At 38.3% G+C, this 27,656-nt stretch overlaps 2 protein-coding genes across 2 annotated transcripts; one reads left to right on the top strand and one right to left on the bottom strand.

Moving 5' to 3' along the window:
- The first annotated feature begins 1 nt into the window (after nt 1).
- GET1 (guided entry of tail-anchored proteins factor 1) lies at nt 2-8,149 on the top strand. The gene is made up of 5 exons (XM_054086109.1): nt 2-160; nt 2,417-2,582; nt 3,979-4,046; nt 4,882-4,996; nt 6,656-8,149. Exons 1-5 carry the CDS (start codon nt 71-73, stop codon nt 6,727-6,729), a joined length of 513 nt encoding a protein of 170 aa, XP_053942084.1. The 5' UTR covers nt 2-70; the 3' UTR covers nt 6,730-8,149.
- LCA5L (lebercilin LCA5 like) lies at nt 6,849-19,906 on the bottom strand. Its single transcript, XM_009560907.2, is given in 6 exon segments — nt 6,849-10,303; nt 11,860-11,992; nt 12,259-12,368; nt 15,818-15,911; nt 17,939-18,076; nt 19,413-19,906. Coding segments are annotated over 6 exon segments (1,536 nt in total). The 5' UTR covers nt 19,860-19,906; the 3' UTR covers nt 6,849-9,689.
- Nucleotides 19,907-27,656: the final 7,750 nt, after the last annotated feature.

Raw genomic sequence — 27,656 nt, 5'->3', positions numbered from 1 at the left:
GAGGAGGAGACGGAGGGGAAGAAGGGGGGAGGGCAGAAGGAGAAGGGGCAGGGCCGTGCCCGCCCTCGGCATGGCGGAGAGCGGCGCCTGGCTGCTAGTACTGAGCTCCGTCTTCCTCTGCAACGCTCTCAAGATCCTGCTGCCCTCCTGCTCCTCCATCGTAAGTGGGAGGGGGCGGCCGGGGCGGAGCCGGAGCCTGGTGCCCGCCGCTCTCCTCGTCTCCCTCTGCCGGGAGCGGGACGGGGCGGCGGGGAGGGGGCGATGCCTCGCAGAGCTCCCAGTATTCCTGGGAGGCGGCTGAGAGATGGGGGACACGCACCCTTATCGCATCCTCGGCTGCGCCGGCAGGGCCTGGCCCTGCTTCTCGCCTTGAGAGAGGAGAAACTGGGAAGGCTGATACTGGGAAGAACTGGAGGTGGAGAAACCTGACGCTGTCACAGTGGGTGACTGACTCCGGCAGCCTGGATTAGGCGTGTCTTTGAAGCAAAGCTCGGGGTCGTGAGTTCTCGGTGTCCTGAATGGTGCTCCTGAGGCTCCAGCCCTTAGGACGCTGCGGGGAGTTGTAACGGAAAGCTTTGCTCAGTCTCCCGTGTTTTTATAGGATGGACATCTCCGTTGTTGAGAAGGGAGATCAGTAGACACAGAGATTAGGGAGTTAGGTGTCCTTGGAGAAAACCCTCAGTCGCAGTCACTAGTTAGGGTTCCCTTGGTATGATCTTAAGCATTTCTGTGAAAGCATGGATAACAGCATGATCATAGAATGGTTTGGGTTGGAAGGGTCCTTAAAGATCATGCAGTTCCCAACCCCTGCCACAGGCAGGGACACCTCCCACTAGATGAGGTTGGTCAAAGCCTCATTCAGCCTTGCCTTGAACACCTCCAGGGATGGGGCATCCATGACTGCTCTGGTCAGCCTGTGCCACAGCCTCATCACCCTCACAGAAAAACATTTTTTTTTAGTATCTAATCTAAATTTCCCCTCTTTCAGCTTAAAAACATTATCTCTCATCAGTATCCGTGCACTCCCTTATAGAAAGTCCCTCCCCAGATTTCTTGTTTTGGACCAATAAACTTTCTAACTGCCAAATAAACTTATGTATGAGCAACCACATAAAAATACCTATCATTCTGCTCTTTCATGTAAATAACTTCAGTGCACAGTGTTCAATACTGGATAAAAAATCCTTTAAAACGTAAGTTACTCTTGGCAATTTGGGAAGCTGAAGTCTGTCTTACTGTAGATGACTAATGAAAATCTCTGCTCAGCTTTTTCCTATGGTTTCCGACAGAACAAACTGTAGAGATGTTCTCACTGTCTGCAATACTGAGAACATCATTTGTGGGGAGAAAATTACATGTGTCTTGAGAAAGCTAGAAATATTTGCTGAAGGAACAGCAAGAAAAAGATTTTTGTGTTCTTTGTAGCTTCATTTTGGTGGCAAAAGAAATTAATGAACCAGCAAGCTGGTTGTGCCCCATGAAAAAGAGTGGGAAGGTAAAAGAAGGGGAGAAAATGTTCTCTATTATAATGTGTGATTACCCTTCTACATTTCTGTTTGTAGGAAATAATTTTAGCCAAGAAACCAATGTGATGTTACAAGATAACTGCATTTAAACATGAGTAAGATGTAAAAAAAAAAAAATAACTAAAGCAAATCTGTGTTTCTGGTTTTAAGGCAGTGGTAAGATACCGCCTGTGATGCATTGCAACTCTTGGCCTGCATGGCAATCTGTGTATTTCTAACAGTCCAGACTAGTCTATCTGTAATCCAGAGTACTGATTCCTAGTTGGTGAGCCATTCTTTATTGGTGAGGTCTAAAGTTGGGTTTCAATGAATAAAGTTTCTGTGTTAATTGGTTTAGACCCTTGCTGGTGCTCCTGGAGCTGGAAATGTGAATGATGAATAAGGGGCGTTAGTGGAGCTGTAAAGAGTAGTGATGAAAAGGAGGGCTTCCCTGGTCCTTCCTCTCCTGCAGAGAGGTCGTTGTTATCCAAGCAGAGCACAATGAGAATTGTAAGGAGGGAGGACAAGCAGTATAGTTCAGGATGCAGCAGCAGGCAGGGCCTAGGAGGTCTCAGAGGGCTGCATCATCGAAGAGTGGAAAGATGAGATGAAGGCAGAAACAGAGAAGGAAAAGGCAGTTAACCTTAGCATAGAAGTTGAAAATTGCTGCTCTGAGGGAACAATTTTCTTTGTTGTTTTTTGGTTTGCTTCAGTCAGAACAAGAGAGTAAAAATTCTTTGACTTTTAGAACGTGTTGCAGATGTTAAGCCAAGGTTTTCCTGTGTCTTGATGAAAGGGTTGTGCTTTATGGAAAGCTTTGGAGTGTGTAAACAGCTGATCATGCTTTATACACATTGAAGAGAATCAATGGCATTCTGGATAAATAACTGTTACTATTTTTTTCTTCTTAGATATCCAGATTTTTACAAAAGGATGCAGAGCAGGAGTTCCAAATGAGAGCTGAAATTCAGAAAATGAAGCAGGAACTCGCAACCATTAGTATGATGGATGAGTTTGCTAGATATGCCCGTCTAGAAAGAAAGATTAACAAAATGACTGACAAGCTTAAAACTCATGGTAATGTTCAATGTTTACTCCATTTACTACTTTGTGAAAAACATTTTTCCAAGCATGTTTTCAATTCTAAGTCTAATTTCTCCTTCAGTTTTCTTCTTCTCCTCTCATCTGTCTGGAGTGTTAGTTTGTTGTTTGTTTATTTGTTTGTTTCTTTTTTCTTCTCACTTTTTGGAGAGCTTACTTTTGTCTTTCAGTTATGCATGGTTCTGCATACACTTATAGCGAGTGACTTAGATATAATTTTTTTCTTACAAGGAATTTCCTGGGCTTCACTGTGTAATTATGTACTCTTTCTTAGTGATGCTCATCACTGAATCATGTTTTGAATAAGTCAAGGAAGTCCTCTGCTGCGTATCTTCACTGCAAAAGGATGCATTCATCAGTTGAGGCTATTTGGTTGGTGTACTACAAAACAGTAGAGAGAAGGTGTTGATCAATAAGGTAGCCAGATGAGATCTTTCCCATCACTTTGCAATCTTATTTGACCTTACGCAGCAGCATTTGCAATAAACCGGTAGTGCTTTGTCTCATTTAGGATTTTACAGTAGCATAACCCATCATCCTGTGGTAGATAGATCACATAAACCTTTGGCACCACAGCTTTTGCTCTTGCCTTTGCCCAAGCTCACTAACTGATTCTAACAAGTTAGAAGACTATTTGCTTTGTCTGCCTCCTCTGTGCAGAATGGGTAGATGTTTATATGTTCTCCTTGCTTGGAGAAAGGACAATATTTACAACTCATGTTTTTGGATTGCTTCAAGTAGTGTTATTCTTAACCCAAAAATTTCAGTAAAACCTGAGTAGTTTACTTAGGAACCAACAATGTTGTTTCAGAAAACTTTAGGTCACCGTTACGTTTGAAGATGTGTTGTCTTCACTGGGCTTATTTATATTGGTCTGAGGTTCTGTAACAGAAGGAAAATAGGCATGAGAAGGTTTAATACTCAACCTTACCAAGATTAATTCAGTGAAGGAATAGTCTTAAATGTGTTTGTGGATGAAATAGGGTAAAAAATGCATCTGCTAAAACCATCATTTTCCCCTTTCAGCAAAGGAAAAAGTTTACTTTATGCTTCATCTGAAGCAGATTCTTAAATTAGTAGCCACAGTGACTGTTCTCATTCAGGAATAGTATTCATGATGACATGTGACATTTCTCTGTCTGGGATATCGGTATTTTGCAACTTTTCGTAGCAGCATCAATAAGAAACTTCTGTGTAATATGGGACTAGCACTTTCTTGTAGAAGCGTACTTTGAATATAGCTATGAGTCACTGGAAAAGAGATTTTTAAACAGTGAAATGTTCTGATTTGAAGAGTGATACATTATTAGATTACTAAATTTATGTGATTCTGTATTATAATTAACGCAGAGTAATTTTTTTCTTTTAATAGTGAAAGCACGAACTGCCCAGTTAGCCAAAATAAAATGGGTTATAAATATTGTGTTCTACATCTTACAAGTAAGTAAATATTTTATTATGAATACAAATTACTAAACCAAATCCTCAGCAGTGTTACAATTACCTCCTACAACTATTGGCTGATAATGCACCACACAGGTGTCTGACATTCCAATGACACAGAAACAGTTTCTTGAAATGGAAGGGAGAGATGTTGCTGATAAGCACTGGTCTGGTAGCTGTGGATGGAAGGAGTCTGGAGTTTCTTTATCTTTCTGGTTTTGAGATGACAAAATGAGAGTTCATCTTAGCTCTTAAATTGCTTTCATTTTAAATTTAGATACGGTGCTGGACCCAGGAAAGTTCTGATACCTGTAAATATATTTGGCTGATGTTTTAGAAAACAAAACGTGCTTTTGATAAGGCTGCAAATCCCCGCTTACAGCTGCCACGCATTTCGCCACAGTGCCTCATCAGATTGTCTCTGTAGTTCAGATCCCAAAGAGTTGCCTGCTAATAAGGATGACAATGGTCAACCTGCAGATATCTTTAGGGCAACGTTAAAGCTAGTTGGATTCCTAGCAGGTGAGGATTATGGCTAAAAACAGTCATCAGAATTCAACAGTCACTATTACTATGTTTGTCTATGCTAGGTTGGAACCAGGGTCTCAAAAGAAAACAGTGTTTTCCAGCATCTCACTGCTGCCTCTTAGTATTGTGTATAAAGTTAAGGTTATACAAGTTTAAAAATGTTTTGAACTTGGTTCAGACCAATGTAAAATAACAAAAAAACTATTTTCTTTAATGAGAATTTGTGATTTACTCCTTCAAAATAACAGTGGAAACGTGTTTTAGTGTGTATTATTATCCAAGCTAATAAACATTTTGATTCTAGGCTGCCCTGATGATCTGTCTGATTTGGAAGTACTATTCGGAGCCAGTTACAGTGCTTCCAAGCAAATGGCTTGCTCCATTGGAGCGCCTGGTAGCCTTTCCTACGGGGGTGGCAGGTAAGGACTGTACAGTAGAAAAAATACATTTTCCAAGCCCATGCAGATATGACAATGTTGCGACGAAGAGTGTATGTGGATTGAAAGTATGTTTCTTCTAACTCCCATAGCAAAGGGAGGAGGTTCGAACATTTGATCAGCTGTTATCTCCAAAATGGGCTATTTGACGTTTTTAATTCTTCTCAAACAGCGCAGCTTTGTCTTAATATGGAATAGGCCCTGGAGAAGATTTCAAATCAGAAGTATTTTTATATTACAGAGTCCACTGAAATAGTGGAATTGGGTTTAAAAATGGGCAAATACTTCAGAGGTCTGTATCACTTACATATGTTTCTAATAAACTGCTGGGATTTCATAGTAGTGTAACTCCAGAATAATTGAGGTATGCTTTCTCATGGCATTTTGTCTTGTCTGTTCCCATCCTTTTTCCCATTGCACTTTTGTTGCTTTTTTACCTACTTAAATAATTTTATTTTGGGCAGTTTAATGAATTAATGATCAGAATATCACAGGTTGTAGATACTAATTTCTGAGTGAAAAAGGTGCTGGCTCTATGCCAGCAGGATAAATAGGAGAACGACAGGACAGTGTAGTGTGGCAATGTACCATCAGGCTAAAATGCTGCTGTTGAATCTTCAGGTGAGGCTGAAGCTGGTGAAGCCCCATCTGCCTTAGAAGGAATTCCAAAATACGTTGTTGTATTTACATTACAGCTTCAGTAGCTGTCTGGAGAACAATTTGTATGCTTACTGGACAAGAAAAGAGTTTGCTTCTATGCAGGGTGGGGAAGCGGTACTTGGAAGACATTTATGTAAACAGCATTTGAGGAGTTCTAAAATGGTTCATATTGAAGTCTGCCTTTAAATCTCCTTTTACAATAATCTGATAATCACTTTACTGGAGAGATCGCCTTTGAATTTGAGGTGGTAAAGTCGAGAACACAAAAATGTCTTAAAATAATCAAAAAGGTAGTTTCCTCACGTGTGCTATGAATAGCTGTGTATCCTATGATGCTGTGTAGCATGATTCGACACAGTCTGCAACATGGATGCGCTGTGTATTACAGTCAGGGCACGCCCTTTATTCCATCATACCAATACAGATTTCTGTGCTGCTAGTTGGGATGACAGGACCCTTTAAAACAGCAGTGCCAGGCATATCGAGGTCAGCATCAAAGGTCTCGGTAGCATTTTACTGTATAGCTGTATGGAGACCAAGGGAGAAGAACTATGGATTTAATATTTTTAAAAAGACTGATTAAAATTTTGGAGGAAATTTCCTTTTTACCCCTCTCAAATCTCTGAATTTAGGTTCTACCAAAGTGATGTTACTTGCCAAGACTCAACTTCAGCACATTTTCTCTTAGGTACATAGCAAATGTTTTTAGCTGTGGGTTGTGTATACCACAATTTAGCTCAAATTTGTGATATTTGGTTCTCTTTTCCCCAGACAGTCTTTAGGTTTTCTTGGGATCAGCATGGGGTTAGCTGCTATCCCTTGAAGAGGGACAATTGCATATTAAAAAGATATTTTGTTCCTGTTCACCTCATAAATCTTAAGTTTATTTTTTTTTATGCTTTGGAAGTTGTTTTCAGAAGCTTATGAACTTCAGGGTTATTAGTGCAATATCTTAAATTGTGTTTTTTTCTCTCTTTTCAGGTGCTGTTGGCATTACATGTTGGCTTGTAGTTTGTAATAAAGTTGTAGCTATCATGCTACATCCTTTTAGCTGAAGGAATCCCAGTAATGCATGGAGTCCTCAACTACATTTTCATTATCACTGTTTTAAATTAATTTAAAAACAAAGAGCAGTTGTCTTTCATGTTACTAGGTCTGAGATAATCTTTGTTACTTCATTTGGATATCAGTCAGTATTCCTTTTGTTTTATTTTCTCTTTCCTAGTTCGTTTTTCAGTTTGGTGGTCAGTTTTCAAATAATAGCATTGCTGTTGATAGGACCTCATTTTTGTGCCTATTTTGACAAGTATCAACACCGATTCATGGCAGAACTAGAAGACTTTGCCATGGCATATATACACCAAAATCTAGAAGTGCTGAATTTGGATTTGCAAGTTGGAAATGCACTAGCATTTTTTACACTACAATTGGTGTATTCTTTGGCTGTCTTAGAAAATGTTATTGATAAACACGCAGAATCCACCCTTAGGAGACTCATTCCGCTGCCAAATATAGGATGGTTTGTTACTTTTTCCTCCCTGACTTTTAAAATTCGTTAAACACTTGATTTTTTTCCTGCTTTTATTGATAAGTGACCTCTCTGATCATGATGTTTTTTCTGCCTCCTAAACTAAGTGAGAATCACTGGAGCCATCTCCTTCCATGTTTTGGGAGGAAAGGTCTAGCTAACATTCTCATGCTCTGTGTTAAGAAAGAGAAAGTGGAAGACAGTGCTGTTCCTTTGGAGAACTACATTCCTAGGGCTTGAGTAGATATTAACAGCATTCCAGGACAGCCTGAAACAGCTAAGTAAGTGTAAAAGTTAGTGACTTGAATGTCTGTAGTAGTAACAGAATGGTAGCAAACAGAAGGAGGAAGGAAAACAATTTTCTGTTGTGGAGTAAATCCTTCTTGCTGTATTTAAGTAAGGAAATAGCCACAATGTTTTGAATTTAAAGGAGAGAATTCTTCTAGAACAGTGACCAAAGTTGTGTTCTCTTCTGTGCTACAGCAGTGTCTGCAAACCTGTCATTGCTGCCCCAGAAGACAAGTAGGTGGGTTTATAAAGTTCTTGTTCCATACCTCCAGGGTTTTTTTGACATGAGCCTGAACAAAAGTGTAAGGGACACCTTTCCATCTGCTGCTAGACTTCGGCAATTCTGGTTCAGCTTCGTCTACAGTGGAATGCATCTGTTATTTCAGGTCCTTTGCCTTCCTGCAGGAACAGGCTAGGGACCCTCCATAATTAGCACTGCAATTATAAATTAATTCAAAAGGTCATGATATACCGCGTGTATATGTATGTATGCATGAAATGGTGGGAGGTTTTAAATGTTAATTTTTAAAAAAGTGTTTTTCTATTAAGGATTACATTTAGTGAACATGAAAAAAGGTACATTAAATACAAATTAAAGAAACGTTGTGATTTAATGTTACGTACAGTTTTTATTAATGAAATAAAGCTTTTCAACCCATCTTAAGTTTTCTAATGCATTTTCAGTGCTAATTACAGGTTTCCTAAAAAAACCCAAACAAACCCAAAAACCCAAACCAATTCCCCTCTCCCCATCCATGTTCTTGCATAAGGAGACACTGTCGGAATCAGCGGGCCTCATTTGTTATTTTTAAAAAATATTTAGGACTCATTATTTATCTATGGCATTCACATATTTCTGCATCTAATGATGTGGCTAATGATATTTCTACTCAGTTTGGAGTTTAACACAGTGAAGTCAAGAATAGCAGCATCATTTAAAATTTTCACAGTGACTTTTGCTGTGTATCCACACTTAGCATCAGGCCATCAAATACACAGTTTGTTGGCTGCTTTAGTCAGGCATGTGGCAAGTAAGGGCAAAAAGGCTTTTGGCCATGTAGTCAGTACAAAGAGGAATGTTGGATCATGTACACTTGTTTTCTTTTAGCTTTGGGACAGCAGTAAAGGCATTATAGAAGTCTTAATAGTTCATAGACTAGAAATGCTCTTCTGACTGCCCAAAGTCGATCTTAAGCATTACTTCAAGAAAAACCTTCAAAATTTTGAGACTAAATATGCTGCGAGTCAGTCCAGATCTAAAATTGTCTTGATCGCCTTTAAAAGCTTTTTTAAGTATTTTTTTTTCTAAGTGCTACTGCCTTTTCAAATTAATAAAATACGCATGATTTTCCCTAACTTCACATTTTAGCAAACGTTCCATGAATTACTATGAGGAAAAAACCATAATCCTCCCACTCTTGCTTACATAATCTTAAACACAGGATTTTAAAAGGCTTTTTGAGAACTGGCTATGCCTGACTTCTCCAAAACAATAGTTTACTCTTGCACATTCATCTTTGGATGTCAGCTGTGGAAGTTACCAGGCGAACTGCTTTGATAAATTCTAACAGTGGAAAAGAATGAAGCTTTAGAGCTTTATAATGCTAGTGAAAACAATGTAATAGCAAATTATTTTTGTTATGTGTGAATTCTGGAAGCTATTTCAGGAGTGAAGAAAATAAAAAAATATTTTCTTTTATGGAGTTGTTAGTACAATAGTGAAAGCAGATTTCTTACTTCAGCTAGCTAACTAAATAATCAGCTTCAAAATTCAAACTGCTGAGACAATGCAAAAAGCTGGAAATTACAAAAAAAAAAAAGGACTAACTTGGACACCTGATAACAGGTAAAAATAAAATAATTGTTGAGGTATTCTTACTAACATGTACATGCATGCACACAGACTGAAAACAGAATCATGTTCTTTTGTGACAACTGATTTTGGAAAATTAGAAATTTTCAATACTTGTAAGATTTAATGTGCATTTAATGAAGGTAAAGGCATTGGTTTTTTAAAAAAAAATGTTTTAAATGATCCATATTTCTAGAGTAAAGGTAAAGTGATATACTTAACTAAACATCCAATAAAATAATTAATTTGTGTATTCTCATGACAATTTCCTTAGTGTTTGATGCTTTACACTATGAACTAGTTAGTAGCAGTGGTTTGAAATTTGGCTTAGGTAATCCTGTATTCTCTCACTTCTCTTTCTCCATTCCTTTCATGTTTGAACTTGAATGGTTGCCTTTTCAAGCACAGCCTTGTCCAAAGAGTTCTTTCATAGGACTGCTTTTCCTGTCAGCAAATGTCATATGAGCACAGCCTTCTGCTTCGGTGGATCTGTCCGTCTGCCTTGTTTTGGTAACTTTACCAAAAGATGGTTCATATAACCCAAATGAATTTTTCACTTTAGATTCAGCTCTTTCTTTGTAGTCCTGACCTGCACGTCTATGTTTGCAAAGACTGCTTTTTGGGGATGTACCTGATGTAGGAAGCTCATGATGCAAATTCGTAGTGGCTTCTGAGAATAGGTATGTTTTTTTGAGGCTAGTAAGTGTTTTGTTCCTTGGACCTGGGGTTACACATTTACTCCTTGCCTTCTCACTGTTATTTAGCTGTTCATCTGGCTTTTCCTCTTCACGTTCTTCTACTGCATCTTCCTCATTGTTATTCTCCTTTATACTCTTGCTTAGAGGAGTTTGTTCAGTTTCCACCATTTTTTCCAGCTCCCTTTTAAGCAAATCTGTCTCTTCTTTCATAAATTCCAAGCAAGTATATTCTCCCATCAATTGTCTGCCCTCCCTTAAACACTCTAAAATTAAATACTATGTGGTTTAGGAAATTTCTTAAATTGCCTAGGAACATTAAGAGTTATGAGGCATTCGCAAGAGCAAGTTTCACTTCCCTATTTCTTTGCTTAACTTAGCGATGGTATTTCAAGGTATGACAATGCTATCTATTAATAAATATAACTTGATGGGGCAAGATTTAAACAGGATCATTGTGCCATTGAACCCATATAAATATTTTTACCTTTTTCATTATGTTTAATATTATTAAATGACTTAGCATACAAATATAATCAGCGATGCCTAAATGCAGGCCCAGAAAAGTCATGTACAATGCAACAGAGAAACCACATGAGATTTAACTCTAACTGTAACTTTATTGCTTTTAAATGGAACTTGAATATATGTATGATTTTCTGTCCCTTAACTGACAATATCGTTGCTTCTAGTGTGGAACAGAACATACTGCAACTGTAACCTATGAATGACTTGGCTCCACATTTTAGTAGAAGAAGGTATGTTTATACTGAATGCCTACAGTAAATACAGTTTTCTGCTGCAGTGGACAAACTATAATATGTTCTGTGCTTTGGAGAGACTCACAATACCTGGAAAATGAGGTACAAAGCTAGTCCAAGCTTAAATGGGAAGTATGAAGTCACAATAAGTAAAATAGCTAAATAAGACTTCAATTAATAAATATAATTTCTGCTTCACAGTCAGAATCAGATAGACCTGCATTTTCTGACAATTTTAAATGGGAATTTCAAAGACAAGTGACTGCTTTTCTGGTGGGGATCTGGAAAGGCTTTAAGCTGAAAGCATGGAGTACAAAATACAGGAGTTAACATCTTTCAGATTACTAGCTCTGTTACTGGTCTAGTAAGTGACCGTAACACCCTGTTGCATCTCTGTAAATGTGTGACCTCTAGGTCACGCGTCTTCTACCATTTGTAAAGTATTTATCACGATGACATTCAGATCTTGGTTCTTTCTACAAGGTTCACTATAATGAAAATAACATGAATACTTTTAGAAAGAAAAATTTGGATGAGGAGTAGATGCATTAGTTTCTTCTATTCTATAGAACCTCTTAAAGATAAAGGTGTATCTAGATGAGTCCCTTGTGTATAACTGTTATATGAGTATGATCAATAGATAAGATTTACATAAAATCTATTCACAGTGATTGTTGTAATGAGGAGATACTCTCAGCCCTTGAAGAAATCCTTTTCCTTCCTCAGCAATAGATCCTGAGCCAGAAATATACATCGACATCAGCTATGATGAAGATTTGAGATAGTATTTGGTTATTGTGGAATTAACAAACTATCAACTGAAGTATACTTTTACGTGTAAAGCACTGAGTTTTTAGTAACATGGCTAGGAGCTCCTATTAGATATACATTACTAGGAAGATGTCTTATACTGAGAGCTACTCTGCTTATGCTTGAAGTATTATTTTGTTGAAGTAGTTCCTGTCAGTTAGGTTCCAGACCCATGTAAATTACCAATACCGTTGGTTCATTCAACTTCTGAAAAAATCAAATGAACTTCTGAGAAAAATATTAAAATATACGTCTATGTGTTCTATTAAAAGTTTCTGGCTTTAGTGTTTTCTTGGCTGATTGCTTTTCTGTTCTACATTGGGCATCCACGTATGCTTCATTTGCTTTAGCTTTTTGATTCGTATCTTCTGAAGTCTTTTCCTCCTATAATTGGCAATTAAAGGTAAAAATAATGAGGGAGTACTTGTTTAGTGACTTTTAAAAAGACGCCATCAGTGTGGTACTTATAAATAGTATATGTATTTACTTTAAATTCTTATTTTGTATCAGAATGTTTGTCCTATATATTTTGACAATATAATTGCATTCCCAAAATATCCAAGCTATTCAGGCATATTACTGAAACATACGGAATAACATACATCTTAGTTGAGAGTTCAAACAAAGGATTGGATCCAGATCATTCATACCTCTGTTAGCTGAATTGGACTATTTTCTGTTTCCTGAGTTTGGTACTGTGACAGCAGCAACGGCCTAAAACTCTGTTTATTTGCTTCTACTGATATGCTTGCACTAAGACCTATTGAAAAAGGACAACTGTTAGTAATGCAGTAGTTTCTAGAATTATATTGTTGGTATAAACAAAAGGTATCTTTGATGACTGATAGTACCGGTATATGTCCTAATACTTCAACATCTTTTTTGCTGCATGTTTTAATGCTCATTAATCAATAAATTCTTTGTTCTGCATGATCTATAAATGCTGAAAGTGGGACACAAACATAGATAGCTACCTGGATATTGGAGTGTTCTCATCTGTACATCAGTATGTCATAAATATATGTAAGTTTGGCACATACAAAGTCCTATTCAGATAGAACGTGTGATGGCAGACAAATGTGTCTACATCCTAGAGCGCATGTGTGCTTAAGCTGTGTGGTGAATTTGAATGTAAATTTAAGAGGTCTGGCATTGAGGCCTCAGCTTTGAGGTTCGTAAATTCTGATCTTACAGAGTATAATAAAATGCTTGCTTTCATGCCTTCTGACTTCATTATTCACCTTTCTCAAAGTTAAGCACTTATATAAGGCTTTATGGGACCAAACTCTTCAGAAGAGATGCTTAACACTATTTGAAATATCTGTGGTCTTTGAAAAGACATTCCAAGGGAGTGACTGAACGAGACATTTAAAGACATAGGTGAATAGAGATGGGATCAGATGGGAAAGTGAGTATTTTGTACTTTTATTCTATTTTTAGAATAAATATTACATGAGTACAGTAGCTGAGAAAATTTCTGGCACAGAAACAAAAATGTATTCTTACCTACATCAACATTTGACCTTATTTACAGTTTTCATCTCTGCAATCAGACGAAGACTCTCTATAAACATAGTGATTTTCCAGTGTTTGCAGTTTGGTGGTAAAATGGATGTAGATAATTAATTTAAGGATTACACTTGAAGGAAGGGCTCTGACAATGTGGAGGGAATTCATTTTTCCTTTTGAAAGCCAACCAACAAGTAGTTATTTCAGCATTTTTTTTTCGAACAGAAATCAGTGAAGTGTTCCTCTAATTCAAGACTAGGGGGAGCTGTACCTCCAGACCAGGTGGTGTGACCTTTCCACAGCGGAGCAATTTTGCTCTCACGAAGAGCGTGTGAAATTAACAGCTTCATTCAATAAATCAATTTTCTTTATGTACACAGAGCTTGCTGATAACCTAAGCAAGCCTACCTTCAGCTATCAATTGCGAGTGTTAAAAAATGCAGCCCCACATTTCTTTTCTCCTTTCCTGCTGGGTAAAAATTTTTGCAAACGTGGAATAGAAAATAACTACTCGAAGAAGTAGTTCTTTCTAAGTCTGTTGTAGGAAAATCCAAGTCAGTAGTGAAAAGGAAAAACAATCTGCAGTAATTCCAGTTCTAGGTTTCTAAAATCGTTTCCATTAACTGGCAGAGAATGAAAACTGAGTTGGCCAAAAATACCAAAAAAATCAGACAACGGTGCATGGAACATTTTCATTACAGAATATCAGGTCTCTCTCTAATTAAGCTCTTTTATCTTGCTTAAAGAGAAAAACAGTAAACAGTGATTTAAGTGCTATAATTTAAATAACAAAATTGTACAAGTTCATATGTGAGTAAAATTAAAAAAATATACAACCCAGAGCTGGTTATATGACATAACTAAAAATGGAATCCAGCGCTTCATAAAAAAATATGTCTGACTCGGAATGAGAAGTAGGAATTTGTGTTTCTTAATTTTACAACTGGAATTGCCAACCTTTTTCCTATAGTTCACTTGTAGTTAAGGTAGAGTAATTGATTTGCAAAAGCAACATGGAGGAAAGAAAGTTGCAACTGAGTATAAGACTTTGTACTGATACCATAATTGGAAGAATTCTGTGCCATGTGCAACATTTCCACCAGACATGTTTGCTACCATGTAAATTTTAACTGCTCTTCTGTACCTATATGAAGAAAGTTTCAATTCTTCCTTCAGTTTAGGAACAGGAGTATCTGACCAGTATTTTAAAGGGGAGCTTAACCCAGGAACGTCAAGGTTCAGATCATTGTCCAAAATTTCAGGGCATAAGTTTGTTGTGCAGAAAGATCTCCTTTAGGATAGCGACAGAATGTTTATGACACTGAGTAGGAGGCAAAATGTTACTTTCAATGTTGGGAAAGTGCTTGAAATCTGTTTATTAGTAAACCCCCACATTTTTAACTAAATTCTAGATGCTACATCTACAGCATATGACAATTGGAAATTCCAAGTGCTTCAAGCAAACTACCTTCTTCAACATTTCTGTCTCTGGTGAACATAGTGAGCACATGGGCAACATAACAGGGGGTGGATCCACTTGTCTGAACACAGATGCAGTATGTTATTTGAGAGGCTCTCAAGTATTCAAGGTATCCACATAAGGCTGCCCAATATTAGACAGGACTGATGTGCCTGCGTCCTTCTCAAACAACAACTACAGGGCGAGGTAGAATGTGCTAGGATATCTCAAATGGCATTGGATGCCTATAATTAGGCAGCTGAATCCCACACAAGGTAGCTGCTCTTGGAATGTTTGATAGACAAGATTGCGTATAATAGATATTCCTCTCCAATACCCGTGAGCATCCATGTGAAAGAAATACTCTTTACTAAAGAGCTCTTTCTTCCTTTCTGTTATTCTTTTATATCATTCTACTATATTGCTTTAAATAACATCAGTTCCGTGGATAGAATTGATTGAAAGAATATACAATAACTGTGTTGTTATAAACTCTGTCCATTTAAACTAACTTACACTAAAAAAAAAAGGACTACTAAGGATAAACATCCTCTTTTCTCAATAAGCTGACATCATCAGACTGGCCTTTAAACGTCCTAAAATTTGTATCTGAAAACTCTTCCTCTTTTCACCCCAATAAAATGCAACTTGCAGGACCTCAGTAATTGGACATTGAAATATTTCTGCTATTTCTAAGTTACAGAGCCTAATTAAATTCATTATTTTTGCACTTTGAAAGCTTGTACTAGAACAAGGAACTTGCTACAGGAGAGGTTTTTTTGTGAAGTGCTTTTGATTCAGTGAGGAGTGTTGTGGGGATTCTAGGCGGTGACTTCTCTGTGCCAAGTAAAAGGGAACAGCCTGAACAAAAACTAGTCTGCAAAAGCTTTGTGGACTGATAGCTTCACCCTGTTGAAAAACAAATAAGCAAACAGCTCTTGGTGCAAACAGACACTTAAAAGGCAGCACTATTTCAGTGTCACTGTTAGTAAAGAAAAACCATGTATGCTAAATGCTATTCACAGTGAAAATTGGGTTAAATATTAAAAAAGGTCACATATTTGTATTCATAAAATACACAAACAAAAAGCCAAGCACTACGCTTTAAATTACATCCCAGAATATTTTTAACCCATATAAAAGCATTATTTTGGGTTTTATTTTGGAATATATGTCCCAGTTATAAAACAATGTTAAGTTTCATATAACTAAACAACAAAGGAAAATTAATATACACATACTTGTTTCATGAGGTACTGAATCACTTTTGTCTTTTGCAGTTTTAAGCATCCGATTTGCATAGATATTTTTTACACAAAGTTGCCGATCCTTTTCCTAAGATGAAATAAACACTATTAAATTTCTAATACACATTAAGAAGTACTTTCTACAAACTTAATTTTCTCATGCTGGGAGAATTACTTTTTACAAACTTAATTTTCTCATACTGGGAGAAAACTGCCAGCAATTTTGCTCTGTGCCAGGCCATGTGGTGACTTTGTCATTTATGTAAATAGGAATCTGTGATTTGCATGAGCCAAATCAAAAGTCCCCTTTTTAAGGCTAAGAGCACACCTACACAATCTTTTTTCACAACACAATGGTTAAAAAATCAAGCCTTCTCTAATGATTTTTTCAGTTGTCGTTCTTAGTTATTTTTATCAGACTAAGTAACTTTTGGCTTTACTTGCTTTTTAATTTTTTTTTTTTATTTGCTCAGTGCCCCTGTTTGCAACGTGCTCAAGTTCTGATTTACAACCTATTGCTCAGGAGATGATATAAAGTTCAGAGGCACACTTCTAAAATTTATGTAGCAAGAATCCTCTTGCCTTAATGATATCTATCTCAAACACAGAAGAGAGATTTCAGTTATGCATTCACTGTATCAATTTTAGTGTGGAAAAAAAAAAAAAGGAGCTGCATTTAATTTGGAGCCACAGGTTGATCTGAAAGGAAGCTGTGTGTCTGAATACATTTAATGGACTAAGCCAGGTGCCCCAAACTATGACTTTGTAAAAACAAAATGTTCCGGCACAGAATTAAGGTTAATAAGCAGGTCTGGCCTTTGTGGTAAAACAATAGGTTTTGTGAAAGTAAATACTACATTAAGAGAACGTGACACACAGAGAAAACTGTATGGAAAACATATGAAATAATAGACATACTTTAGAAAAGTGTTAAGATGAGAACTACTCATCTTTAGAATACTTTATAATATTATAATACTTTAGAATAACTTGCATTTTGGAACAGTTTTACATTTGTAATGTAGTCCAGGGACTACAATTATTCCTGTCTCCCAGATCTGCACACACAAGAGATCAGACTTTGGCAGGGAAATAGCCCTGCAAGCATTGCTTAGGGTACTTTGATAGAGGGCCCTGGAAGAGCACTGTACTTTTTTCCCTTTCCCAACAGCCCACTGGGCTTTTGCAGCTGGGCAGCCCAGCTGCTGCGAAATATCAGGAGAAAAGTTCCTGCACTGGATACATAAGTAAGAGGGATGAACAGTGCCCCTATACAGCAATGCAGATCACCATTAATCCTCAGGAGTCACCTGTTCTGCCCTTCCCAATGTCTGGGAAAACTCCCCATAACATCTTTTACAGACACGTGATTCCACTTAGAAAGAGAAAGCTCCCTACTGAGATCAACAGATGAGTCAGTCACTTTACATAGAAAGAAAAATAGTATATTTTAGCTGGGTTACAAACACAGTTTAAATTATTAAAAAAGACATGAGGGGTTTCCTGTTTTATTTGGAGTAAGTACTGTTTCTCTTCTTTACAACTCATGTGACAAACCATTCATGGTAGTTTTGTTACTGCTACTTAATGTCCCTTTTAGGTTTTTCTGTATGTTTGGTTTACAAGCATCATGGTAAGTGTTGAACTGGGACATATTTGTCCCAAAAATACTTGACTTAAAACCAAGCTGGAATTTAAAGAAACTATTGAAATATTTACCTATGTCATTTTGTTAAACTCTAGTTTTGCGGATAGCAATATTTAGCTCCTTTTGATTTGAAAGTGTTTCTGTAAGGGGCCTCATTTAAAGTTGGTAGATTAATACATTGACATAGATCTATCAAAATGCTAACAAGTTGGTGGAATTATTTGTTCAAATTGTGATGCATTAATCTTTGTTCTGATTAGTTACTGAACTACTTTGAACTTGTGATAAATAGACTCTATAATAATTTCATCGTTTGATATTTTGACTTTTTTGGTAGACTATAAACTCAACTAGGAAACAAAAATTCTATTACTAAATAATATGTCATAAAAGAGGCAAAAAGAATGGATAACATGAGTACTTGAATCTTCTTGTAGGAACAGAAATCTGTTTAAAATCTTTAATACCTTAATTTTTTGGTGAAGAGAAGTAATTTCCATCTTCAAGGTCGTAGTAATTATCCCAGCTTCCACAGCTTTTTTGTTCTCATTTGCCAACTGACGACTAAAGGTGGTATTGTTCAACTTCAGCTGCTTTTCTAGGCCCTTAAAAAGATTACATTTTACAATATGGATGTTCTGAGTATGACTATTGAAAAATTTCAGTTCTTAGCAGATTTGAAAAATAAGCATGCTAAAATAATGAAAAAATAAGCTTCTAATAATTATATTCCATATATTCCATTTGTGAAACACAAAAAGTTTATTTGGCATTACCTTCTTGATGTATTAATACAATCAACTTTGAGAAATGTTAAGACAACATTTCTGTTCACACTGAGATTTATTAACTGTGGCAGCATAAGGAGGCTCACTGAATGGAAACTAGGTAGTTTATTGAGTATTTTTTGAGTACTTTATCATCAGAACCCAGTGCCATGCACTGAAATGATAGTTGCTAAAATTATGAGGTGGACACCCAACGCTGCATGCTTTTTATTGCTTCTCACTAGGACTTCTGTAAATAGAAAGTTTTCAAAAGAGTCTGAATTCAGCTGTTTATATTTTAATTGTCTTTCATGTACTAAATGCACTTCAGACCTAGCTGTTCAGATGGTGAAATGCCTCTAAGATTACCTGTATCTTTATTTAATTCTATGTATAATACACTTCATAGAAAATACAAATTAATTCCTGGAGGACAATAAAAATTTCACTCTTCTAGTTTTGTATCAAAAACTGTATTCCTGTCTCTTAGTGAAAGGTTCAATAAAAGAAGCATGAGATATTAAAAGGAACTATATTATCTCCTCTTTATCTCCTATCACCGGGCTTTTACTACAGTTACATAATAAAACAACGGATGAAACAACCGTAAAATCCACGACCTTTGTCTACTGCCTAATTCAGCAGTAATTAGTGACTAGGAGATGTAGATATGTCCATACTGTCCACCAGCACCACATAAAACCAACAGTGTTAGTTCCAGATAAGCCAGCTTTAATTGTTCAAGAAAGCAGATCAGCAGCAGCCTTGTGGTCTCCGGGTATGACTATTCCTGTGCTTTGCCAGGGTAAATCAGGGTCTGTGCTGAGTAGCTAAATGGCCCAAGCAAGGCTGGGTACCCCACGCTGCTGGCAAAGAGCAGAGTAGACCCTCTTCTGACCTAACCGGGTTAAGGCATACAACTTAACTCCTAGATCTTTATTGCCAATCATAATCTCCCCGTACATTTCTGCCAGATTTTAAAATAATGGAAGGGGGTACCACTGCCATTTTTAGTATCTTACACTCAAGGCAGCTCTGAATTAAAAAGAATGTTTAGTGTTACAGGATTGCATCAGAATCACTCACATGACAAAAAGCAGCTTAAAACTCACTATTCTTGCACAGAAACCTCTCCTATTATCATTCCTCAAATACAATGATATACACACATTACCTGTATTCTCCTATTGTTCACTTCCACTTTTTCTGTAAGGACTGATAGTCTGTGGTCAAGTTCCTCTCTCTCTGCAAGAACTTTGTCTTCTGAAAGCATATGCAAGGCCTGCAACGCATCTTTAGTTTTCAGCAGCTCTGCTTCAACTTCTCTGAGCTTCCTGGATGTACTTCTCTCATCCTCCTGAGATATCCTCAGGAGCTTCCTTAAAGTTCTCACCTCATTACAGTGACTTCCTAAAAGATCCAGTAAGTTACTTTTTGGATTTTCATATCTGCCTATTGCTTTCACATGTCGACACTGAAGCTGTTTCAAAATGTAGTTTTCTAAGCTTGATGCTTCTAATTGGTGTTGTAAATAAAATATTTCATTCTTCAGCTCTTTAATTTTGTTACGTCTCGCTGATGCTATTCGCTGAGATATTGCATTTTTTTTCTGGGAAGCCATACTACTCTGTAGGCTTAAAAATGAATCAGCTGGCAATTTTTCTCCTCCTGCAAAATAAACTGACATTGATATATACAGCAAAATCACTGTATGTCTTTACTGCTCATATAAGCTCAGATACTGCTCATCCAAGCTACTTAACTGTGGTACATTGGACAAAACTCCCAAGATATACATTAAGACTGCAACATTCAAGTATTTCACAGATAAATCTATTAAAGATTTTATCTCGTAATGTATTTATGTGGCTGCATTGGGCCAAAGCTAAGTAGGTCTATAAGGTAAGGATCCCTCCTTTCATTTGAGGGATGCTTTCGTTTGAGCCAACGTGCTCACTTGCCATTAATAAAAGCAACTATATACGTGGTGTCTTCTCAGGCAAACAGCAATAATACTCTGGAATAACTTAGGAAAGTATGTTTATGTTAACACATTACTCCAGTACCAATGGAAACAAATTTTCTCTGTGTAAATTATGCACTTCACTAACGTAGATCTGGGGATTGATGAACCTAAGTCACCCCATCTAGGAAGATTCCCAAGAAGAGGAGTCTTAACCCTGAATAAAGGTGTAACAGAAAAAACAACATAGTAACCCACAGGTCTGCAAGAACTCAAAACCTGAAGGTTATAATAGCACATCAGTGAATTTCTCTGCAGCTAGGATTTCTAAACAGCTATCTAGAATTTTCAAGTCAGCTTTGAACTGAACTACATTTTAGAACTTTACATGCTGATTAGAACACTTACACAATTGTGTACACTGTTTCTATACAGCAATTGAAAAAAAATCTTTCCAGCCTAGCATTTTAAATGCATTACTGCCATTTGCCTTTCTTTATGGCCAGCATTCTAAGTGACCTACTCTCATTTTCCTTTCCTGAAACATAATTAGAATTTGAAAATAGTCAAGACTGTAAATCTGAGTGTGTTCCCCATTTCAAGCATAAATTCAATTTCACTACACCTCTCAAGACATTTCAGGCAGTATTTTGTTAGACGTTTATTATAGTAATTTATAGACCACATCATAACATTTTATGCATAAAATAGCCAAGCTCCTAACTTAAAAACACAGAGAAAAAAGACAGATCTTTTTCAAGCACTTCTGTGTTTGTTCTGCACACAAACCTTCCATGGGAGTGGACTTTAACCAGAACACCCCACTGCAGATGGGAAGAAACATCAAATCAGCAGTAGGGAAAGTAAGACAGGACACTGCCTAAGGCACCACTGTGCTACAGCCTCACTGCTTCCATGACCTAAGCCATAACAGTTGAAAGCCACAGAAAGAGCATTATTTAGGAAGACAGGGATGCATGGGGCTGTGACCTCAGTGCTCAACTCTGCTGCAGCAGCATCTATTGCTCGCTCTCTCCTTCCCTGCTGGTAGAAGCCACACCAGCCCTCCTGTTCTCCACAGATTCAGCCCAGCTCTTCTCCTCCCTTTCCCATAGCAGAGCCTGGACACTGGCCTGGGCCTCGACATCCCTGTGCCTGGTGTGCAAGGCAGCAAGTTTGAGAAAATGATGAAGGGGATCAGTTGTACAACTGGGTGCAGTAGGGTGGATTGATGATAATAAAGTGAAGTTGGAATGGCACGGAGGAGAACAATCACACTGTCTGTCCTTTCTTCTGACTCCTGGAATACCCAATATACTCCACCATTTCAGGATACAAACCAGAGGGTCTTTGTTCTGATGGCCCTGCTGACAGCGGAGAGAAAGCAGGGGCAAGCTCATAGGATCTCATTCATACAGAGCCACAAAGGGAGAAGAGACTATCAAATCCAATGTGATAGCAAAAGCAAAGGATAGAAAAATTCTGAGATTAGGAACCAAAAGGAGGAGAGACTGTGATTTGGGCAGGGCAGTTAATTTTTTTTTTTTTACGTATGTTTTAAATGGATTAAAGACTATCATGGAGGTTCAAGTAAATGGACAAGACATTACAGCAGTCAGTTGAGGTCAGACACATTCAAGACCTCCTGCAATGACCAAAATTAACAGGTGCTGTGAAAAAAAACCTCACCAGAGGTAAAAAACAAAGCAAACAAAAGATGTGCAAGCATCACATCTGCATGTTCCCTGTAATACCATTCCACCTCAGGAAGACTACAATATGATGACAACTGTCGTCACGAAAATGAGAACAACCATTCCATTGCTCTTTTAATTTACCAGAATGGAATGAGAGGATGTAAAAGAAATGTAAAAATACCTTCCCGCAAAAGCTAACAAAATCACTGTAAAACCGACACATGTCTACACAGGGTGAAAATGTAGGTTATAATCGTGTTCCTTGCAAACTGATGATTTCAAGTAGCCGTGAACAATCAAAAATGACTTAAAATACCCAACACAGCCAATAATGATTCTTCTGCTAAATACATTCTAAAAATAACGTTATTCTTTCTGGTCTGCTAGTTTCATGCCTGTATGACTTCTTGACAGCAGCATATAACTTATATAATAGAACAGATAATCAGGGGTATCTCTCTCTTTTATTGGTTGATTTGCATCTTGTAGATTTGGTAGAACTAGACAAATCACTGAAACTCAGCAGGAAAAGGGTCGTTGGTTTTACACTCATTTTTTGATGTGGCATGGTGGTATTTCAGAAACTATGGGTCTAGATACGAAAATATGCAGACATGGAAAGTTTCTTCACTGTTAACATTTATGTAAAGGGAATGTATTTGTGCGAGGAATAAGGATTGCAAAGGTGCTCTTACATCTCAACTGACTATCCTGCCTCTTGGACTGCTGAGAATTGTGGGATAACACAATAGGGAATCTCTATCTCTCTTCTCTCCCCTTCTTAGTGTTTGAAACGTTATTATTTTTCTTCACTGAAAAATTGTTTCCTTTGTCTTCTAATTTACTGAAACAATGCCAAGGAAAGGGAATAGTTCTCAAGAGAGTCTAATTTTACTACTGCTACTAGAAAACAAAATACTTCTTTATCAAGTTGGGAATTATCCTTTTTTTTATTTCTCCTCTTTTTTTTTTCTTTTCCTATGTATTCTTCTCTTCAGTCCCTGATATTTCTAAACATTTGCTGCTTCCAGCTGTTTCAGAGCAAGTCACTCCCAAAGCCCTCAGAATAGTTAGTCTGAGAATTTTCACTTCTGTTTTCTCTACTGTGTTGCTTACAATCATATGATTATATGATTCTATGATACTTCCGCTACAGCTGCTGCTTCTGATACTTCTGTGCTCTGAGAAATCTCTAGCATCCCTGCTTTTTGTGCCATATTCTGACTTATTACCACCTGTCACTAAAATATGGAAGAAACAATTATCTGAGTTCACCACTGTATTACAGTAGAAGACTTAAAAGTTGACCTCCATAACCTGTCAGGAATCACAGTTGGTTACTGTTAACATAAACAATACTAACCAGTGTTCAATTGTATTAAATTATGCTAAGAAATACTAAGTTACTAACTTAAATACTAAGTTTTTTTAAAAAAACATTCATTATTCCTTAACCTATGAAAATAATTGTGTGGTCTGTAGTAAGTGGGTAAGTTTGTTTCCAGGATGAACTGTAAGATGAAGTATACTCATTTTAATATCATAATTTACTATGATATTAGCATGTATTTTCCAAATATTTATAAGGTGTTATCATTTAAATGTAAACAGATAACAGAGTTTGTTTCCTGCAATGTATACATTTTATATACAATTAATGCTGTTTAAAAGAAATGTAATTTTATTATGTTCAATACCTACATAGTGCTTTACGATATTAAAAAAATAATCGTTCAAGTCTCCAGAAACTGGATATTTCTAACTTTTTTTGTAGTATTTTTAGCTTTCCACTCATGTCATACAAATAACATTCAGTCATATTTTTTAACAGTTATATAAAAAATCAGATCACAAAATTAACTTGTATGTTAAAATAGAAAAAAAAATAGCTACTGTATTAACATTATGGGTAGAGCACAGCAGCCCCTAAAGATGCACAACAGAGTATCTTGCTTAGAGCCTGAAATAAAGGTTTTCTTAAAATCTGGGATGTTGTTTATTTGTTTTCATATCGGATTTGTTTGTATAAAAAAAAAAAGCTTGCTAAATAAAACCTCACAATGTCAGGAAGTGTCTCTGCACAATTTCAGAAGAAACATTAGGGAAAAATTCAGTGTTTTTTAATAAAAACAATCTACTCACAGCCTAACTGTACTTAACACATTTGTTTGCTTTTGAAAATGCTGCAAAACACTTATCTCCATGTCTACATACCCATACAGCTCAGAAAACATCACCTGTAATGCAGTTATTGTCAGAGATGTGGTTCTTTGATGAGATGATGATATCATTTCTTTGATCAGGTATTAAGAAACATTGCTGCTTCCTCTGGAATTGTCTTTCCTCAACAGTTCAATTTTCAAACAGAACCACCTTCTGTGGTTTTGGCTTTTCAAAAAAACCATGCATTTTGTTTGGCTTTTCAAAAAACATACATTTAGCATAAGCTGACTAATTTTCTGTGTCTTTATGAATATCTGTTACACCTCAAGTCTTTCCCCTATTGACGCCACTGGGGAGCAGAACAACAGATTACTTCCCGATCCTGGCAGCATTACTTAAACACTGTGGTTCTGGTAAAGAACCGTATTTCTTGGGATATGGTTCAATTTTTTCATTTTCCTCGTATCACATGAAGACTACTCGGACCATAGCTTTATACATAAAGAATTCTACCCGGTAGTATAACAAGTTCTATATTTGGGAAGGAGGGAATGTCTAAAAGGGCATAGCAATTATGTAAAGGAAATTTTAGGAAGCTTAAAATGATATTTTAGTTCAGATGGATTTTAACAAGTAACCTGCACTAAAATAAATGAGAAGATATTTCTAGAACATTCTAACTCCATTGTTGGCATATTTGCTTTGTGGTGGCATTTTATTTTACATTAAACTACACTTCTTAAGGGGGAGAGGGGAGTCACATACCCCCTAAAGGAAATCAAAAAGTCTAATTTATGATTGCAGAAAATATTCTATGTTGAATTAAAACAGTTTCATTACTCTTCATTCCCTTACACAAACTCAGTCTTACTGAAGACTGAGGAATGTTCAGGGTCTTACTAAATTTGAGCCACTGCACTAACCCCCAGGAGATGAGACCTCATATTTTAAGATGAGGATTAGGAAAAAGCTAGCTTGGTACGTAGATTTGTATTTCTGCTTAAATTAGATTTGGCACTGTGAACACTTTCTGGCCAAAACTGTCTTTAAATCAAATTAGCTTAAATTAAAACTACTGCTGTAATTTGTTTTGATGAGAAGTGTGGGCTGAATCTCATCATCCAGCTTCAAGAGCAGGTGTTGAGAAGTAAATAAAACAGCAAAGGAGCAGAAAAGACAGAAAAACAAAAAGTGAATGACAAGAAAAGAGAAATGAAATTAAAGGTATTACTGTAGAAATGAAGTAAAAACAGTAGTAGCTGAAGGGGAACCAAAATGCATAAACATTAGGAGAATGTATGTTGAAGGAAGAGATGCAGGAACAAAAATACTTAGGGCCAAATCTATCCATCAAAGATGAAATGCCATTTCAAGCATCCAGAAACTGCAAAGCTGTGAACAGGAAGAATGAATTGTAATCCGTGTGCAAAACCAGAGTAAGTAAATGAAGGTGGGGTCCTAGTATGGGAACATCAATCAACTTCCCAGACCAGCATGGTGCAGCAGTCACTTGGCCTCGCAGACGAGCCCAGTGCCCTGGGGAACCCACTTGCTCATGCAGGAAGGGTGAGGGTGTACTTCAGACCCTCAGACCCACCTCCAGGCTCCTCCAAAAGCCCCAGAGAGCTCCCTGGAGCCAGAGGTCCCCTTACTACCCTCATGAACGCAGACTCCTGTGGTGCTGGTGGGGTCCAACCACCACCCTGCTCTCTCCAACCACTTTCGAGGCATCGGAGACCTGCAGCCTCCCTGACACCCTGACAGGTAGCCCCCTGCCCCAACAACCATCTCAGAGCCTCCATACACAGCCCCAGATCATGACAGACACCTCTAGGCTCTGCCACTTAGCTCCATGCCTTGACACCCAGCCTGACACTGCCCTTTTCAGAGTGGGAGCATGGCTTCTCATTGCAGGGCACACCGGGCGGGGCATCACACCTTCCCCTCTGCCCTTTCATGAAATAATAGAATCATAGAATGGTTTGGGTTGGAAAGGACCTTAAAGCTCATCCAGTCCCAACTCCCCTGCCACGGGCAGGGACACTTCCCACTAGATCAGGCTGCCCAAGGCCCCATCCTGCCTGGCCTTGAACACCTCCAGGAATGGGGCAGCCACAGCTTCCCTAGGTAACCTGTGCCAGTGCCTCACCACTCTCATCATGATTTCTTCGTGATATCTAATCTAAATCTTCCCCATTCCAATTTAAGGCCATTGCCCCTAGTCCTACCACTACAAGCCTTTGTAAAAAGTCCCTGCCCAGTTTTCTGGTAGCTCGTTCAGGTACTGGAAGACTGCTAAAAGCTCTCCCTGGAACCTTCTCTTCTCCAGGCTGAACATTCTCTTCTCTTCTCTCAGCCTGTCCTCATATCAGAGGTGCTCCAGCCCTCTGATCATAGACTAGACATAAGGAAGAATTTCTTAACTATGAGAGTGGTGAGGCACTGGCACAGGTTGCCCAGGGAAGCCGTGGATGCTCCATCCCTGGAGGTGTTCAAGGCCAGGTTGGATGGGGCTTTGAGCAGCCTGATCTGGTGGGAGGTGTCCCTGCCCATGGCAGGGGTTGGAACTGGATGGGCTTTAAGGTCCCTTCCAACCCAAACTATTCTATGATCATATTTGTAGCCCCCTCTGGACCCGTTCCAACAGTTCCATATCCTTTTTCTGTTGGGAACTCCAGAAGTGAGCACATCCTCCATCCCTCCCCACCTACGCCCACCCACCCCCTTCCTCAGCGCCTCCCGCCGCCATTACCCGCCGCTCCGGCCGGCACCCGCGTCACCGTTGCCATGGGGACCAGCGGCGCTAGCGGGGCACTCTGGGAGTTGTAGTCCCAGCCCCCCGCCCCAGCCCGGGCCCTGCAGGGGGCGAGTTTCCTCCCTCGCGTTCCTTTGAGGTGTGGCGGGGAGTTTGACAACGTGGGGCGCAGGCAATACAAGAAGTAGTTGCTATTACAAAAAGCGGAATAGTTATGATTTAAGCTGAAGCAGAGTTTAGTTTCATCTAAGCAATTGTGGTTTTTTGAAAATGAGATAGAACATCCCTTTGACAGCGTGTTTTCTTTCTTTCCGTGGGTTTCCAGACCCTGTTCATTCTTTGGAGACGCTCACGCCTTGTGCTCAGTGTGATCTGTGCTGAGCAGCTGTGTCTGCTGCAATCCCCTCTGTTTGCAGCCTTTCCCATCTCCAGTGCGGGGTCAGGCAGAGCTGGAGCCAGCTCCAAATCAGCAACGGACTTGACTGCTGTGGAGTTCATAATAAAGTTAAAATCTGCCCTTGGAAAGTAATAGAATAGGCATAAGGTTTCTGGGGAAGTTTATCCATATGCATTCAAGTGGGCAATCCGTCCTGTCCCAGCTCTTGCCTCACTGCACACTGTGGATGGAGATCGCTCCCTCACGTTGCCCAGCCACGATAAAGGACGCTGCTGTCTCGAACTCCAAAACAAGTCTTAGAGAGTTTATTTGCAGCATTTTGGGTATCACATGCAGTGGCTCCCTCGGGGCCATGAGCTATAGTGGCCGTGGAGGCACCTCATGTCATGTCATGCCATGATGTGGTACACACCTGGAGAGGGCAGCAGCCAAGGGAAACAGGC

This window comes from Cuculus canorus, chromosome 1 (genome assembly GCF_017976375.1).
Source record: "Cuculus canorus isolate bCucCan1 chromosome 1, bCucCan1.pri, whole genome shotgun sequence".
In the NCBI taxonomy this organism is placed as follows: domain Eukaryota; kingdom Metazoa; phylum Chordata; class Aves; order Cuculiformes; family Cuculidae; genus Cuculus; species Cuculus canorus.
The sequence above is the reverse complement of the archived record's forward strand: the minus strand, read 5'-3'. Positions and strand labels throughout refer to the sequence as shown.